Source organism: Apis florea, unplaced genomic scaffold, assembly GCF_048593485.1.
Source record: "Apis florea isolate Af1SG1 unplaced genomic scaffold, ASM4859348v1 contig_3203_pilon, whole genome shotgun sequence".
In the NCBI taxonomy this organism is placed as follows: domain Eukaryota; kingdom Metazoa; phylum Arthropoda; class Insecta; order Hymenoptera; family Apidae; genus Apis; species Apis florea.
In genome coordinates, this window is record NW_028256723.1 from 4,048,339 (window position 1) to 4,067,603 (window position 19,265).

General features: G+C 41.3%; 1 protein-coding gene across 4 annotated transcripts in view; it reads left to right on the top strand.

The window, feature by feature from the left end:
* The window catches only part of mam (neurogenic protein mastermind), a 214,835-nt gene that overhangs the window by 123,831 nt on the left and 71,739 nt on the right, over positions 1-19,265 (top strand). For 2 of the 4 annotated variants that reach the window (XM_086911136.1, XM_086911138.1), the window contains exon 2: positions 15,472-17,220. In XM_086911136.1, coding sequence (XP_086767262.1) covers positions 15,472-17,220 — 1,749 coding nt within the window. The remainder of the gene's footprint in view (positions 1-15,471; positions 17,221-19,265) is intronic. The other 2 variants (XM_086911137.1, XM_086911139.1) reach the window with 1 other exon arrangement.

The window sequence follows — 19,265 nt, forward strand, 5'->3', positions numbered from 1 at the left end:
CAGAAATTTATCGGCGAGATGAGGCGCAGCTCCCGATCGATCCGCAACCTTTCTCTCCTCGACGTGTGCCTCCTCTCTCGTTACGGCTGAAAACTTTTCAGGGAGGATCAGAATTTTTAAAATTAATGGCGTATCGAGATCTGATTGGCCCACATTAGTTGGAGAATGAAAAGTTTCTCGAATAAACTTGGGGTTGAAATTGGGGAGGAAGAGAAGAGATTTGTTGAAAAATTACGTAACATCTTTCGAATTTAAGATTGGATATAAAATAAATTGAGCACCATGCTTTAATTCTCGATGGAATAGGCAATCAATCGTAGGCAGTTTTATTGTCCTACACTGTTCGTAAACAAAGTGATCGATAAACGTATCTTATCACGGGAAACGAGAAAATCGGACATCTTTATGATCTTCGTAATTCCATTAGATCAATTCGGGCTTAATTAATTAATAGAATCAAAATTACTTGGATCTATCTACCAGTTGCATTAGCCATCCAGTTTATATTGCAAGATTAAAAATCTCTGTGTCAATTTCGCAAGTCTTCTCGGCCGAACTTGATTTCCGCTTCCGGTTGCGAGCAATAATACGAGTCGCAACCCTTTTTATCTCCCTCTTTCCCCCCTTTTTCCTTCTGTTCAGCGAGAGTGGTTCGAGGTCAAGGCAACTAGGCGATAAATACTCCATTGCCGCACACCCAATAAACAAGCGTCTTGGCAAAACACGCGCGCACGAGTTAATTTAAACGCACGTCACGTGGATGGAATAATTTCGATCGAAAGATTCGATCGAGGTGATTTCGTATATATATATATATATATATATATGTTTACACGTTACGATATATAATGGATAGATTATATTTCATATCGATCGTTTGATTAATTTTTTCCGTGTAAATACTCTGTCGATAACGACGTGTCCCCCGACGAATTAATAAGAAAATGATGCGGCAAACTAGATAGACGATGCAACGAACGTTGTAATCAGCGTTTTGTGCGAATATAGTCCACGAGTCGAAAGGAAGAAGAAGCGAAGGTTGATTTGAGGCTTGGTGGGGTTTAACAACGGCCACGATATCGGCCGAGCACGTACACAGTTATTCTAAAAAATTGTTACACGTGTAATTTCTGCAAAAGTTCGACGAAATGGAACAAATATAGATTTATTATCTTAAATTCGTTATTCGTTGTTCGTTCACATCTCTGTTTCAACTTGGAGAAATAATCGCACGATTTTTCAAAAAAATTTAAAATTCGAATCTTTTATTTTTGGACGCGACTGTACAAGCGTGGAATGGAAGGAAAGTTTTTCGCGTTAAAGGGTTTGATGTCGCGTGCGCCATAGCAAATGGGATCTCCCACGCTTATGGTGAATAATTTCACGGGGGAGGTATCATCATGGTGAATTATTACACGGGGACGCCAGTTCGTTGAACACGATTGGACGGACGATACTGTGGCGATAGCGCGATTGGCCGACGCGAAATTAACGCGCGAGCATTATCGAGTTGTTGACGTCGCGCTCTGAATAAACATTCAGCCGATTCGTTCGTTTTTCCTTTCGAGGACGATCGATAAGAGAGAGATTCGATTTTCCATTCGAAGAATACCAAAATTTCTCGCGACGAATTTTCTCGAAAATGTGGAGGCGGAAAAATGCGGGAATAACATATAGGCACGGTTATAAATAATTAATTGGCCCACAAGCGTGGCGATGAGATTGCGTAATGCCCTCTCCCCGCTCCTCCCGCGTGCTTTGCTTCCACGTGCGAGCACGCCCCCCCTCTCTTGTCCCATCAAAGGTGAAACACACGCGTGTGTGTTCATCAACGAGGAGGGAAAGGTTAAAGGCGGCGGCCCCCTTGTGTAATTTCTCGCGATGGATGGCAGGCACGAGTCGAGCTTTTCACCTTGTACCACTCGCGTTCTCATTGTTTTTCGAAAGACGCGCGCGACGCCACTCTCCAACGGAAGAAAAGTGATATATCTGTTCCGAGATGTTTACTCGGATAACTTGCTCCTCCGGAAAATATGGATAAACGATCCTCGACAAATAAGGCTTGTTCCATCTTGCTCTTTCGCTCTAATTTTTCCTCGTCCTTCCGATCGAGAGCGATCTTTTGTTAAAAATTTTTTTTTTAGAAATTTATCTCCTCGAATTAATAATATCCTTCTCTCTTGATGTTGGTGCGATTTCATTATGGGAGTAACGGGATTCGTGTAGTTTTACTACGGCCAAGTGTAAGATTTATCGATTCCTTTCGAAGGGAAGGAATACGTAAATGTATACGTGTGTTGTAAGACAATATGTTCGGTTTATAGTTTCGAGGAAGAGAGAGAGAGAGAGAGAGAGGGAGAGTATATATATATATTCGTTAAAATGTAGATAAAAAATTACGCCATAAAACGCGTATGAAAATTTAACGGCAGGTGAAACATTAATCGTGAAAAATTCTAATATATATATATATAGTGTCTACGCGCTACGCCATTTGTTGCGACAGAGATCGAGTTACTCACTGTTCAAAAACCTTTAACCGTTCTTTACAACTGTCGCTTAATTATCTCTCTAATTTCGTTTTCATTCGTGATGGACTGTTCCAAGATCCGATATACCCAATATACACGATACATTTTATTTTCAATTATTTGAATAAACGTTTAAATTTCCTAACCTAATTTTCTCTCTTCGTAATAAAAAAATATCGATTAACCTTCAAAATACGGAGAGAAATGTTTGGAGAAAAGCCGATTCCACGATTTTCACGTGACGTAAATTTACGGGGATCTCTGTCGTGCATACACATATATAAATATATGTATATAATATACGTATGCTATCGGAGGAACGAAGACAGAGAAAGAGAGAGAGGGAGAAAGAGGTGGCGCATCAGTCGCTGGTTGGTCCGCGTATCGCGTATGTGCCGGTTACGCACGTTACAATCACGTGATTCCATTATGTCTGCCTGCGCGCGATTTGTTATTGTAATTACTGGAATCTGCATATCAAGCGACGAAAGTCTATGGCCGTGCTTGTGCTTTGTATCGTGACACGCGGATCTATCGTGCGCTGTAATAGTTGACGCGCGATATAATCAAACGGTGTTGCACGAAACCGATCTTGGGCCATCGATGGAAAAGGGAAAAGAGAGAGAGAGAGAGAAAATTAATCGTTTCTTATCCCGCATGAATAAGAAATGTATCCAGTTTTTGAAGAATCTGATATTGTATCTTTCGTTTAATTTTTTTTTTTTTTTTTTTTCTCTTTCCAAAAGAGAAGAAAATAAATTTCGAACGTGACCACGATGAAATCTGTATATGAGAAAGATGCGAGTATTTTACAAGGATCAACCTCTCGAGTGGTCACTTCTTCTCTTCGACTCTTCGCGAGATTATCTAAAAAAGCGTGCTTCACCGCAGAAAGATAAGAAAAATCTTGATTATCGTTTCCGATTAGATTATATCGAATCTGGTAAATTTATCTGGTCGTCGAAATTCCAAAAGTTCTCTTTCCTATTGAAAAAAAAAAAAAAAAAAAAAAAAAAGAAAGAAAGAAAGAAAAATTCTTTCTTGTCTTCAGCCCGAGATATATTTATAAACTCGAATGCGGGTTTCGCGAAGCAAGTTTCCAAATTAAATTCTAAAATTGTGGCACGATATTCCGAGAGACAGAAAACGGACGAGACGAGATTATACTGTTTTCCCCCGTCACTTCTTATTTACCGATTCTGGTGCCCGTCCAAGAAAGCGATACGAGTTTTTATTGACCAATCGAGCGAGGAACAAACGATCGTTTCCCCCTTGGCACAATCGCGCGCATCATCACTACCGGACAAATCGGGATTTTCGATGGGTAACCGTGCTGCACGCCCACGCCAAAACACCATCCACCGGTGTCTAAAAGTAACCGAACCGATATCCCGCTCTAAATATGGATTTCGCCCGTACGCTTCGCCTTTGTCGAACGCGCGTTCGAAGCCTCCTCGCGCTTTGTTTCCGCCCCGATCGACCCACTCGTCTTATCTCGACGGTGAGAGTTTCGTTTTCGCCAACGAATTTTTTAACACGTTCGTCGGCCAGCGTGGTTCAATCGAGTTTCTCACGTTTTAATATTTTTATTCTTTTGTATATTTTTAAGTGTGCAAATAACATGTAGTATCGATTTTTAATTTTTCGTTTCTCGTTTCTCATCTTCGCAATTGGTTGTCCAACTTCGACAACTCGGTTCTGTATTATCGATGCAAATTCGTAACAACACTCTCCTGTGTCGCCACATACGGTACAATTTTAGATTTAAAATTGTGTAAAGATGTAGAAATTTCAAATTCTTGGATATATATATTTCGTATTTATATTTCGGTGCTTCCATTAAATTTCTTTTAAAATTCTTTGCTTCAACTCGCCATATAATCGTTATTTACATTAATAAATATATGTATAATATATATAATCATAATATATCACATTTACTTGATTGGTAATCTTCTTGAATATAGATACGAGTGCAAACGATTAAAAATCTTATTTTTCTTGGACGTCGCCGAAATACGATTAATCCAATCTCTGGATAAAATGTTTCGATTTTCGAATTCCTCTTCGATACAAGGTTAAACCAGAGTTTCTAATTTCTGAAAATTAGAAAAATTGCAATATAAAACGAAGGAATGGAATTCGCAAGTAGATTCGATAGAAAAGTTTTACGTCGAAGGAATCGCGGAGAAAAGAAATTGGGTCGAAAAGTTGGAGGCCCAGTTTCGCGAGGAGAAGACGCGGTTTCTGCCAATTGGCGTCCCTTCTTCCTCCTCCCTTCGGCGGTTATGGTGCGCCGCGTCGATGGGCTTCTTTCTGGAAACCGTCGAAAAATTGGGGGGCACAAGTTTTTGAAAATCATCGGTGAAAAAAAGGTGATCGAGCTTGAATTTCGTAGAAGGAAATGACTGTTGAAATGACTCTCTCTCTCTCTCTCGAGTTCCGAGCGAGAACGTGGATATTTTTACTAAGAAATCCTAGTATTGAAATTATTTGAACAATAATTCCTATTGTAATTTTATTAATCATTTGTTTTCCATCATTTTATTGATGAAATTATTAATCCATTCTTTTCAAAGTAAAATCAATTGGTCATCAATTGATTGGACGCTCGGCTTTCCTCCTCGATGACATTTAATCCTTTGCGGACGAAGGTTAGTTTTTATAAAATAACTAAAGTTTTATTCAAATAAGCTTTGTTCAAAAACTAACTAGTCTCACCTCACTTCTCTATACCCATGCTTATCGTCGGCTATTTAAAATTGTGCGTTTATCGACGTTGGTCTGATTGAATTCTACGATTTTCTAACGAAAAAATCCTACGCAAAGAAAGTGGAAGAGTCGATTCGTGGTCTGGATATATGATAATCGGTGGAAAGATCGGGCGATCGCGATCCCTGTGAAACGCAACGACCTCGACGCGTCCTCATCCGCCAACTCTCCAAGGACTCTCGTAATGGAGTTGTATCAATAATATAGGGGCGTAATAACTTGGGAAGCAGGGGCTGCCACACCCTATTAACCGCACCGCTTCTAACCGCAATTACAGTACGCCTTCGTACACTCGTGGCTCGACACGATATTACCAGCCACTGATAATAAACTTGCATGGATAGTCGATGCACCTATCTAGCCTCCTCTCCCTCCCTGTGCTGTGGATCAAGGAAGCGCGACCATCTCGACGTCCTTTGTTCGGCACCTTTGCCTCTATCCTCTCGTGAAGAAAAATAATTTACGAGTTGAGTTAACTTTTATTTTGTTAATATTCTTTCGCAAAAACGCCTTTCTTCGACGGTGTTTATTGGGGGGGAAGGGGGAAATTGGCGAGAAGAGGAAAATATCGGTGGTACGTTTGCAGAAAGAGATACGAAAGGGTTGAATAATTGGAAAAATTCGCGAGAAGATATTAATTTAACGCGTACAACGCTTCGAGGAATCGGTCTATGATCGGTTGAACTAGCTCGGTTGAACGTAATGGAATATCATGAAAGGGTTAATTATCGGAATGGAAAGAGATCAGAGATATTCTCGAGTGTATTCTCGTGGAGTAGTAGCGGTTCTGAGAATAGGAAGGATTTGTTTTATCGATTGGCGATCGTGTTTATTAGCGTAATGAGATTGGACGATGTTTGCCGATCGATAGGATCAGTTGACAATTTCAGAAAGAAAGGTTATTAATTACTTGTTCAGTTTCGTGATTTCTCCACGTTTCTCGAAATGTTCGTAACGTGATTCGTTCGATTAAATGTCTATTAACTGTGATAATTTTCTGATGGGATCGAAAACCGACCACGAATTACTTTAATCGTTTTATTATTATTCGAGGGATGCGATATGGGAATTTCGTGAAATCGGGGCCTCGCGATAAAAAGGAAAAAAGTGGTCGATAAATCTGATACAGGACGGATGATAAAAATTGATTGAAACACATTGTGTCTAACATTGTGTTACAGTCGAGGTATTTTTTATTATTTCGTTATTTCAATCCACGATGGTGTTTCGAATGTAACAACTGTTTATCGACGGTTGATGCAGCGCTGTGTTGAATTTGAATAACACACCGTGCGAACAACGAATACACGCGTGAATTTTGTTGTTTTCTTCCTTACGTTATTGGAAATTTATTTTGTTAAACGCTCGCCTCGCCGAGGCAATTTCTCCGGGAAAATTCCACTCGTTATATCGTTTTATGGGTCAGATATTTGTTTCTAAATATTTCTTATAATAGTTCAAGTTTCCGTTACGTATGAGAAATAAATTCGTTTGTAAAATTAACTCTGTTATTACACGTCTATCTTAATTCCAAGGTTTTAGAAATTTTCGAAAGATCTAAATTTCCTCTCGCAAATTCTTCCAAAATTTGACACATTAAATTTGTATTTAAAAGATCGGACATTTATTTCTAAATACTTGTAATGCTCAAGTTACATACATAGGCTGAACCTGAAGAAATAAAATTAACTCTATTATCTATCTTGACTCCAAGGTTTTATAAATTTTTTCGAAAGATGTAAATTTTTCCAAAATTTAACACACGTCCACTTAAATTCATATTTAAAAGATCAGACATTTATTTCTACATACTTGCGATACTCAAGTTTTTTTCGTTACATAGGCAGAAATAAAATTAACTCTATTATCACATATTTACCTTAGTAAACTCCAAGTTTTTAGAAATTTTAAGACACATCGACTTAAATTTATATTTAAAAGATCGGACATTTATTTCTAAATACTTGTAATGCTCAAGTCACATAGGCTGAATCAGAAATAAAATTAAATCTATTTATCACGTATTTACCTTAAGTTTTTATAAATTTTTTCGAGAGATGTAAATTTTTCCAAAATTTAAGACACGTCGATTTTCGAAATTCATATTTAAGAGGTGAATAAGGAAAAGTTTCACAAGAAAGATAGACACTGTTTAATTCCTTCTCGAGTCGAATATTGTATTGAACGCGAATGATTCGCCGAGCGAGAACGATTTTGAACTGGCGCACCCGATGAAAACAAATTAAACGCAAATCGATCGATTTGGTTAAAAGCGTTTTAACGGTTAATTGTAACGTAATCGCATACACCGACCGCATGCTAAATTGATATTTATACGTCTGCGACCGAATTAGAACGGCTTATAAATATCCGGGCCGCAAATAGCGTGGCATCACGACACGTGCAACCACATGAGATGCACTTCATACTGCTGCTGTTTATTATTTACTGTTTACCCTTTGAAATATCACGAAGAGAATTCGTCGTTGTATACGCTTTTCCAATTTAAACCCGCGCATCGATGCGAATTGAAATTTCAGAAACTCGTTCAACCAGAGATCTCCATGCAATTTCACTCGTCTTAGAGAACCCATTCAATTCCAATAATTTAATTATTCGTAATAAATTATATATACATTTTTTTTTTTTATGAAAAATTATTTTATTAAAACGTATCACTCGCTCGCTTCTCGCAGTTATCAATTGGGAATAGATTATCGCGGTTGTTGTTGGACAACAAGTAATAATAAAAATTCGCCCGATCGAGACAATTCGAAAGAATTGGACGGTGAAATATCCAATATGGGGCATCGAATAAATTGTCAGGGTGGATTAAGGCGATAACAAGGATAACCGAAACGCGTCTCGTCCTTGCACGAGAGAGAGGCGATCATCGGTTAAGAAGATTACGATCCCCACGTGTCACGTTCCTACCCGATTTCCATCCTGAATATGTATAAACGTTAGAGGCGTCGAATAAACAACAAGAGTGGCGTTGATGTCGTGGAAGGAAAATTGAACGTATTCGAAATTTGATTTCCTTTCGAAACGAAAGGATTACATTGTGTACCCTTTGTTAAAGAAAAATGATAAATTTTCCAACTTTCATTCGTTTAAGTAAAACGAATTTCTAGGAGGAAGGAGATTGTTTGTTGCAATTTGTTCCCATAAGAATAGATGGCTTCCCCATAAACCGTGGAAAGCGCATAGTTAACCACTTTCAGTTTCGTTTCTATTGTGAATGATGATGATGATGATGGTGGTGGTGGTCGTTAGTCGTTGAAACGCTCTCTATTCACGTCTGTGACGTCACCGTTACAGTTACCGTCAATATACACAATTTCCTCTAATTCGATATTATAATTGTTGCTCTTGTTTGAATGACGAGGAATTGATTCATGAAGGAAGAAATATATATATATATATAAATTGTTTTTTCGACATCAAGTATACGTCGCACAACAGAAACAACACAGCCAGGATTCTCGTTGAAAATGGTTCCATCATGGCTACTAACTAGATTCATCGCATTCCCTCTGTGTAGTCACAGACACGCTCCTCACCGGGAACAAGTTAATGCTCCAATAATAACAATAATAGTCTACTCCCTCTGTGAGCCCCACTAGTTTCCACTAATTTTCCCCTAAAATTCTACTCACATTTTCAAAAAGATATCCGCGATATTTATATTCCAAATTTTAAAAAATATTTCGCGTGTGTTTATCTTATTCGAGAAAACTACGAAAGAAGAAAATCACATTCGCTTTTATAAAATTACTCCAACATTAGTTATTCCGCAATATTCATTGACGAATAAATTATTCGTAATTATTTCTCGTTTCGAGAAAAAGAAAAAAAAGTATCTCGAACGTTATAACGAAGAGAATGACGAGAGTAAAAATTTCGCTTTCGCTCTCGGAAGAATGAAAAAAAAAAAAAAAAAAGATGAAGAATCTCGATCGTATTTCGACTCGATCGAAGCACGAAGAGACAGGCATTGGGTCGAGTGATATTTAGGTCGTGTTAACAGTTCGCCGCAACGAAGTGCTGGCGTCGTTAACGAAACGTGTAACGCTCAATAGACGTGGTGTTGTATCCTCCCACGCAGGAGGGAATTCGATCACGCGCGCGCACACTTCTCAAGGTTGCTCCTCGCTGACACGCTTCTTCTTCTTCTTCTTATCTTTTCGTACTCGGCGGAAACACGAGATTCAACAGATGATTGCTCGGTTTTCGAAACGGTTTTCTTCTATTATTGCCGATACGTGGACAATGAAGGGAGATGCACAATCGGGTGGAAAATAACGCCGCCTCTTTGAACCGCATCTGGATTCCCGTTCGATTCTTCGCCATCTCGAACGAGTAAAGTTTAATCGGAACTTTTCTGATTAATAATTGTTTTTAATACCGTCGGCGTTAAATTATTATTCTTCTTCTTTGAGAAGTGAAAATATACCGAGAGATCAGTTAATGATAATAAATTTCACGCGCATCGATGTAAATTTTTTTTTTTTTTTAAATTAACTAACTATCGATCTAAATATATTTTTTTCCTTCTCATCAGTTTCATTCCTTTGAAACTATTCTCAATCTTTTCTTAAAAATGCGTTTCTCAAGATCGAACGAATTCGAAATCTTTCTTAGATAAATTTTCGAGCGAACCAATTTTTTTCTTTTTTTTGGAAATCATTCAATAATCTGGAATAAAGTTTTCCGCTTTAATATACTCGATTACGCGTTACGAGTTACCGTTTTGTGCGCGAACTGGGTAGTAAACTGTTACTTCCAGTCGAAGTGGCATAACACGGCTCTCTCAATTTCAGTAAACTTGCCGAGGGTGCAATCGTTTCCCAGTTTCTGTACAGCGAAGCTATCTAATATTTTTCGTTCGAATCGAAGAAAATACGAAGAATCTTCATCGAACGTGGATCTATCTTTTGTCCCTAGATCCAAATAGATCACATCTCGAATTTGAATAAGAACAGGAGTTAGAAAACGATCGATCGTGGAAATTCATTCGAGGATTAACGAAAAGAGCAAGGAAAAGCTTTCGAAGAGGCGTGACGCACAGAAAGAAAATGAATGAAAGTTCGATTCTTTTTTCCTTTTACTTTCTCGCGTCGAAAGTGTGCTGTCCCTTCTCGCGGAGCACAATTTCAGTGTGCTTCGCTTTTAGTGGACTTTTAAAGTTCACTAGAAATTTTTATCTTGCTATCGAATGTTGCCAGCAGCGTCACTATTTCATAGCACGCTTCAAATGTTTTATGAACGCGCAATTACGTATAATTAAATATATTAGCCAAATTTTTTATTTATCCTTTTCACTGTCCAGTCAACAGGTTACACCAAGATTATTATTTTTCTTGGACGAAGAGAAAAGCTTGTTTATGCTCTCGAACGAATTACATTGTTGCGAGGATTGTTCACTTCCTCGTGAAATTATTTATCATTATTTTGTTTATCTCTTTGTATCTTTCTTTGTATTTCATCGAGATCTTCCTCGATGAAAAAGAAGAAAAATTTTTTTGGTTGGTTGAAATTTTCTTATTAAGACGTGTAAATCGAGCCAATTAGAGTAAGAGTAGGTAAGTTTTCGTAGGGAGGAAAGATCGATCGAGGAAAGATTCTACGAATTCTTTGTACGCGATTCTTAAAGAATCGGTTTCCTGAAAGTTCGAAGCGGCGGTTGAAACTTCCATTTCCCGTTCCGAGAAACTTATGGACCGAATGTACGGGTGTATCTAATATAAGGAAACCGATAATGGACTCTTGGATTTTTCTAATCCATCTATGTTCCCGTTTCCCGCCTCTTCTTCTTCTTCCGTGTATCGAAATGATTTTCGACGGTTGCGAAAGTCTTCCACGACAAATCCTGGAAATTTCTCTCTCGCTCGATTTCCCCCCCACGATTTTCTTCTTTTTTAAAAAATTAAAAAGCAACTTTTCCAACCTCGTCTCAAACTTACGACGCCGTTCCAAAAAATTTCGACACGATAATAATTTTCCAACAATCCAGTTGCAGCAGGGTATTGCGATTGCAATACACGAACGAAGAATCAAATAGAGACGAAGAAGAAGGAGAGGAAAGGAATATGTATAAAATCCTTCGAGCAGAGCACGAAACGCGAGGAACAGGGAAGATCGACGGGGGATTCCTCGTTTATCCGTGCACTTTTCGCCTGGTGGTGGAATTGGTCCCGTTGAAGGCGGCGAAACTACACTGCTCCCTCGTCTCTATTACACAGGCTCGTTGGTTGGTGCTGCTTCCTCGTTTTTCCTGGGCGAAAAATACGGGCGTTCCGGTTCCGCCACGCGACGGAAATGTCTGCATTACCGCGCGCTTTCTCCGCAATTTCCTCGCGGGCCGCTCGGGGCCATGGCCGGGAAAGGAGCGTGGAGATTTATCGCGCCTCGATATCAAAATACAACTATTCCCTTTTTTCGAGTATTTATCTCGGCGAGAGAAATCGATTTTTTTCATTCTTCCAGTTGGAGGGATTTCGATCGATATTACCCCAAAATGGGGTAGTACCTCTCTTTTTCGAATCGATTCGAGAATTCGCAGCAATTTTGTGAGGAATACATGAGATGGTCCAAAGATTGTAGAAATCAAAGCAAAGTATAAAAATTGATATACGTCGAAGCTATTTTGATACCAAAATGGCTATCTTTTTTTGAATCTTTACCTCGATTTGAGAATTCGCAGTTATTTCGTGAGGAATATATGAGATATATGGTCCAAAGATTGTAAAAATCAAAGCAAAGTATAAAAATTGATATACGTCGAAGCCATTTTAATACCAAAATGGCTACCTTTTTTTGAATCTTTACCTCGATTCGAGAATTCGCAGCAATTTTGTGAGGAATATATGAGATATATGGTCCAAAGATTGCAGAAATCAAAGCAAAGTATAAAAATTGATATACGTCGAAGCTATTTTGATACCAAAATGGCTACCTCTTTTTTGAGTCTTTAAAAAATTCGACAATTCGCAGTTATTTCGTGAGGAATATATGAGATGGTCCAAAGATTGTAGAAATCAAAGCAAAGTATAAAAATTGATATACGTCGAAGTCATTTTGATACCAAAATGGCTACCTTTTTTTGAATCTTTACAAGATTCGAGAATTCGCAGTTATTTCGTGAGGAATACATGAGATGGTCCAAAGATTGTAGAAATCAAAGCAAAGTATAAAAATTGATATACGTCGAAGTCATTTTGATACCAAAATGGCTACCTTTTTTTGAATCTTTAAAAGATTCGAGAATTCGCAATTATTTTCGAAGAAAGGATTCAAGTTGAAAGAGTTTGATTGAAATGGATATTGTGCTTTAATGAGATTATACATCGTCGAGTCCGCTTCGGCACCAAAATGGCCACCTTTTCGTCACCGTTTTTACCTTGATTCGGGAATTCATAGTTATTTTGAGAAAGCAAAATTGATTTTTTGATTCATTGGAGAGATCTGATTGAAATAAATATATTACTATAATATAATATACGAGGAAGTCGATTTTAGAAGTCAAAGCAAAATATATGTAAATTGGTATATAAAAACATCAGTTGTTCATTAAGTGACGAATAATTGAGGTTAGATGAAAAGCTATATCAATTTTCTGTTTGCTTTAATCCTTAAAATCGATGCTTTAAAAGTAGAAACATATTAATATTCCGAATACTTATATCTCTTCGTATCTTTCTTCGATTCGAATCAATCAATATCTATTTTCACTTGGAATAGGATAGAAAAAAAGAATATTCGCCCAAATTGCAATTAACATTTTCCAAACTTTCCTTCAAAAACTTTCTTAATCGATTCAGCATCGCAATAACAATAACGAAAAAAAAAAAGAAATAACAAAGAAGAAAGAGCAATCTTCGATTCATCGCGAGAAAAACCATTACATATCCTGCCTGGATCAACCAACGCGAATTTGACGCGATATCTCGTTTCAAAGACGTGGATTATTCGTAAAAGAGGCTAAGGCGAAGGAAGAGAGCAGTCCCTATTAGAAGGATGATAATAGTATTATCGATTTTGAAACGAAACGCGGGCTCAAATCGTGACAAATGTGGCGCGCTACCGTATGCGCGCCCGTGTGCCGACCGCGCCCTGAAAAACTTTTTCCACCCCTTCTCGCGCGTTGCAGAGAAGATCCAGGATTGCTTTCGTCTCTCCTCCTCGTTCAAGCATTCATGCATCGTTGTTATAGTTATATTAGGGGCACGATTTTATCATTTTGCTTGCTCGATGAATTTATCTTATTTTAACACTCGTATAGTCGCCATCCTATCTTATATTTTATCATTGTAAGGATATTTACTAATGGAAATGCATTGGCAATGTATATTTAAATTGGTAAATATATGTATAATATAATTACATTCTAGGGATTTTAGTTACTTCGATTGGTAACCTTCTTAAATACAAATACGAGTGCAAAGGGTTAAATCTACGATTCATTCGCGTGCTTTGGAATCCTTTGACAAGGGAAGTCCATGAGACACATGTAAACTTGTTACGACGTTAAGATCGTTCGATGGAAATATTTTATTTGTCAAATTTTCGAACGATTCATTCTTTCGACCACCAACGAGAGGAAAAATCGATTATATGTGATATCGTTTCCACGTTACGTAACTGTTTCGTAGAAAATCTTTCGAATGAATTCGTTTGTTCGATGACAATTTTATTTCGTTAAAAGAAAAAGAAAGAGGGAAAAGACTTTGCACAACAGGAGTTAATCGTATTTTAGAATTCGCGATTATCTTATCCTAAAATAATCCATTTAGTAATCCGTAATTCTGATTTCGTATCCATAAAGTCACACGTAGCAAATCATCCATTCCGTTGTTGCCCGATCACGCATGATTCTCGAATAACGCAATCAATCGTCTATTTACCACCGGAATCTCGTGCCTCGAGATAAACGTGCGTCCAAACGTTCTCGATCGAAATTTCTCCACGCACCGATCACGAACCAAGTTCGAATCGGAAACGCGCGTACGTTCCTTTCCATTGTAAACAGAGATTTGTAGCGAGTTTGTCGGCGACAAATCGGAAACCAGGGAGCAGATTGCATCGATCATAGCGTAGATGTTTGGGGAGAAAAATCGTGTGAACGTGTATTGACGGGCACGGTGAGAAATTGCCGGGTTAATTGCGAAAGAAACGAGGCGAGCATCCGCCGTTAAATATCCCGCGGTACCGGTTAGTCAGAGTAGAGAGATCGGGGAAAAACCGACGAGTTTAGACCGCCTGTCGTTTCTGCCACGCCAAGAAGGAACGCGTACTCTCCTCCTCCCTCTTTTTCTTTTTCATTTTTGGAACGTTTCTTCGTTCGACAAGCTCGTTTACGTTTTGACATCGAGGCACTCGTATTTATATTTAAGAAAGTTACCGATCGAGACACTGGTATTTATATATAAGAAGGTTACCGATCGAGGCAACAAAAGTCCCTAGAATGTGATTATATTATTTTACATTAGTAAATATAAATGTATAATAATAAAACGTAAGATGGGGATTATATGGCGAGCGATTTATGTATAGATTTCGTCATTTCTAAATAACAAGAGGGCGGGGTATTGATTTAAAAAGGTTATGATATATCGCCATGTATTCGTCATCCTATATTTTAATATTGTACATATATTTACTAACGTAAAATATTCTAGGGACTCTTGTTACCTCGATTGGTAACGTTAAATAAAAGTTAAACAAGTTAATCCTTTCCATTTGGATCGAAGCAACGGCGATATTTATTCACGTTTGATATAAATCGGTAAAAGAACTTCTAGTCTTGAGAAAGATCATTCATACGTTAATTTGCTTCTTCACTCTTTGCACTCTTTACATATACGTGTACAATATTTACAATAATTACATTCTAGGGACTCTCGTTACCTCGATCGGTAACCTTCCTAACTCCTTAACTCCCGATTTCTCGGGCCTTAACAAATAAAAACGACGCGGCCAGCCTCGCGTCGTTTACATTCGATCCAAACGAAATTACCCACGAGTCAGCTTATTGCAGCAAATTCTCAAAAACTCGATACCGACGAGTCTCGTCGCTGTAAAAACCGATCGACCGAGCAGGCAAAAAAAATCCCTATCCCCGCGCTTACCGATAAAGCTAACGATCCTTCTCTCTTTCTCGTTTCAGCAGCAAAAATTCGTGAAGAGGACGGCCGAGGAGTTGGAGCCAGCCGGCGGTGGTAGCGGAGACGGTGGCTTCGGCGAGCCCCCCGTTAAGCTGCAATGCACGCAGGCACAGCATCAGCACCAGCAGGGGCCGGGCGGCGGCGGTGGGGGCGGACCCCACCACGGCCACGGCCAGCACCCGGCCGGGAACGGCGCGGGCGCGACGGGGCCTGCGGGCGGGGGCGGCGGGAACGGCGCCGGTAACGAGGGATTGACCAAGTTCTCCGTCGAGATCGTGCAACAACTCGAGTTCACCACCTCGGCGGCCAACTCCCAGGCCCAACAGATATCCACCAACGTGACCGTGAAGGCGCTCACCAACGCCTCGGTGAAGAGCGACCTGTTGAACGCCTCCTCGTCCCCGAAATCGGGGCCAGACACCCCCGCCTCGGCCGCCTCCAGGCCCCAGCCGGGCAACCCCGGGCCCGGGGCAGGCGCGGCGGGGCCCGCCCCGCCCACGGGGATCGGCTGCGTGGACATTGGGAATCTGGTGGAGTGCAAGCAGGAGCCGGACAACGAGTTCGTGGATCTGGAACAGTGCGCCGCCGCCTTGGAGAAGGACGCGGCGGCGAACGGGGCCGGTTTCCCGGGCTTCTCCGACTTCATGGGTGACGACACGGGCGACGAGATCATCACCTCGGACGCGTTCAAGGATCTGATCTCGGAGATATCCGACTTGCATCCCGAGTTCATGAAGGATTTCGACTTCGAGGAGAAGATCCCGGTGGAGGCGTTGGCGGCGAGCAACGCGGCCGTGGCGGCCGCGGCCGCCGCCGCGGCCGCCGTGGCCAACAGCAACGGCGGCAACGGCAACAACGGGGGCGGAACGGGCAGCAACAACGGGATGGGGACGAACAACGGGCAGATCAAGATCGAGGACGACAAGGACGGGATACACCAGCAGCAGCAGCACGGCGTGAACAACGGGGGGAGCGGCGTGAACAACGGGGCCCAGGCCCCGAACAACGGCAACGTGGCCGCCAATTCCAGCCCTGGCGCCCTCGCCTCCGCCCAATACTCCCCCGCCAGGCTCCCCTACTCGGGCCTCGACTTCAAGTCCGAGATGAGCCCAGCCGCCCAAACGTTGAAGCAGATGGCCGAGCAACACCAGCACAAGAGCCAGCAATTGGGCCTGGGCGGTTTCAATCCTGGGGCGGCGGCGGCCGCCGCCGCCGCCGCCGCCAGGGGGCCGACCGCCCGCTCCCCATACGCCGAATTCCCCCAATTCGGCGGGACGAACGACTATCTGGGCAGCCCTGGGAGCGGCGCCGGTCCAGCGGGGCCCGGAGGGCAGGGGCAGGGGGCGGCTGGGAGCGGGTCGTATCACAAGAACAACGGGGCGAGCGGGTTCCAGGGGCAGCAGGCGGGCGACATGTTCGTCGGCTCCCAGACCCAGTTCGCGGCCGGGCTGGCGGACATGAAGAGAGCGCAGCCGAGCGGCGGTGGGAAGCCGAGCATGCTCGGGCCGAGCGCCGGTTACAAGCAGCAGTATTCGCCGTACGGCAGCCCGGGATCGATGCCCAACCACGGCAGCCCTGGTTACCCGCTTCCGCCTAGGGGATCCCAGGGCGGCGGACCCAATCAGACCGGATCCCAGGGATCCTTCACTAGCTCCACGCCACCGAGGCCTCCCTCGGGACCGGGCACCTCCACTTTGCAAATTAACCAGGCCCAGCAGTTACACATCAACAATCCTGGCCATCAGATTCAGGTTAGTGGACCCTTTTTATTTTTTCCTGTTTTACAGACGCTCTTCGTTTGTAATTTTTTAAACGAATATTCTGATCGATGTTTCGTGACGACATCGCGATTTGTATTTATCAATTACATCAATTGGCCCGACAAATGCTTTCGATAAATTGTTATCGTCCCATTCGATTATATCGAACGAAAATTCGTAACCAATCGCGATTAATATCGTTTACAATATTATTGTATAACGATGATCAGGGTACGATCATCCCCGAAATCGGTTACTGCCAATGTATTTATCGTTTTACTGCATCGTCGCGAATAACTTTTTTTTTTTTATAGAAAAATTTCAAATATTCTTCAAATAATTTTCATCGAATTCGAAAAATTACGTCTAAATTAAAAACACCACCAACAATAACAACAACAATAACAATAAAAGATGAAGAACGAAAGGACACAGGCGAATCAACAAATCGTATCGCGCGCGCGTCAACCTCGGCCGAATGATATCTGTTGCGTCGCGACGACACGTCTATTTTTGTCGGCGGCATCACGAGTCGGTGGTGGCGACGTCGGTGGTGGTGGTGGTGGTGGTGGTGGTCGCGACGTCGTCGTCGCTGGCGTCGCCAGCGAAGGGGCGCACGACGTTGTGCACCGTCGTCGGTAGTAATAGTAGTAGTAGAACGGTGGTAGTAGTAGTAGTAGTAGTAGTAGTAGTAGTAATAGTAGTAGTAGTCGACGAGGAAAACGAAGGGGTATGCCGGCGTCACGAGGGCGCCTCGAAGCGCAACAAGTAGTCTACCCCCACCGATTCCCTCTTTATAAATTTTCCCCCTCGCCATTTACCCCCACCCTGGCGGGGTGAGGGCGAGAGGGTTGCGTGGCCGTGCGCAGCCGACGTCGCGACTCCACCACCGTCTGCTCGATTTAAGCCGCGCCTGCAATCCGCGTCAATACGCAGCGAGACGTAGTAGTCGCGAGAGTGCACGCGACGGGCGACGGCTCGTATGATTCTCGGAATTGGATTTCGTCCTTTTCTTTTTTTTAAAGAGAATTGGTACAGAGAATCGGAGATATAATTCGAGATAATGCTCTTGCTTTCGAAATGCAGTCTCTCGATTCGAGATTGAAATTAAAAATTGACGTTTTCGTTTCACGATGGTTATCGATCGATGGTAATTTATTCGAGTCGAGCGATCGGGTAAATTGTTTAAGGGGATCGATAGAGGGGTTTCTTCGGGTTAAAATCGATAATAGGCTGATGGTAGTTGAGGGAATATTTGTGGGGATGTAAAATTCTGCGTTTTGCCCTATATTTTGTTACCGCGAAAGAAGGAAAGGAATTGTGATATTGTCTGTATAAATCTTGTAACCAACGAGCCCATACTGTTCGCGTTTGCCTGGCTCTAGTCTAACCTCTGCAGGTGGTCTCGGATCCTTTTTACGCGCTAATAGATTTATTTTATTGATCCACTGCGGAGACTCGAAGCGAAATGCTTGCTTTACGAGCGTGGAATTTTTTAAAAAATTGTGAACAGCTGTCGTTCGTTCGTAACGAAAGAAGATAAATGGACAAATACGATTCTCGTGAGTTATTTTTTTTTTTTTTTTTTAAAGAATTTACATCGTAATTGTTTCATTCTCGTTTCAAATTCGTTTCGAAATAATCGATGTTTTATTCGATATCAACGTTCAAAAATTAATGGTATTTACTTTATCGCGTTATCGCAACATATTTTTATTTTTGCTCGTTTAATCCAACTCGTCATTTCCAAGATGTGAAAAGAATATAGTCAATTAAGAAATCTTAAACAAATCTTTTCGAAATGTTCCACCGTCCATTGTAGACGTTTCGAAGAGATCTTATCTCGTTTGTTTCCTCAAACGTTTTCTCCTCGTCCCGATCGCGTATGGACACGTCTGTCCTTCGTAAATCACGCGAGCTACCGTGTGCATTTGCATCTCAATGCGAACGATGCCTTCTCCTTTTCGACCCTTTTTCATTCCTATCTTCCGTGTTTTTCTCCACCACCATCTCGATTTCACCTCTCTTCCCTCACT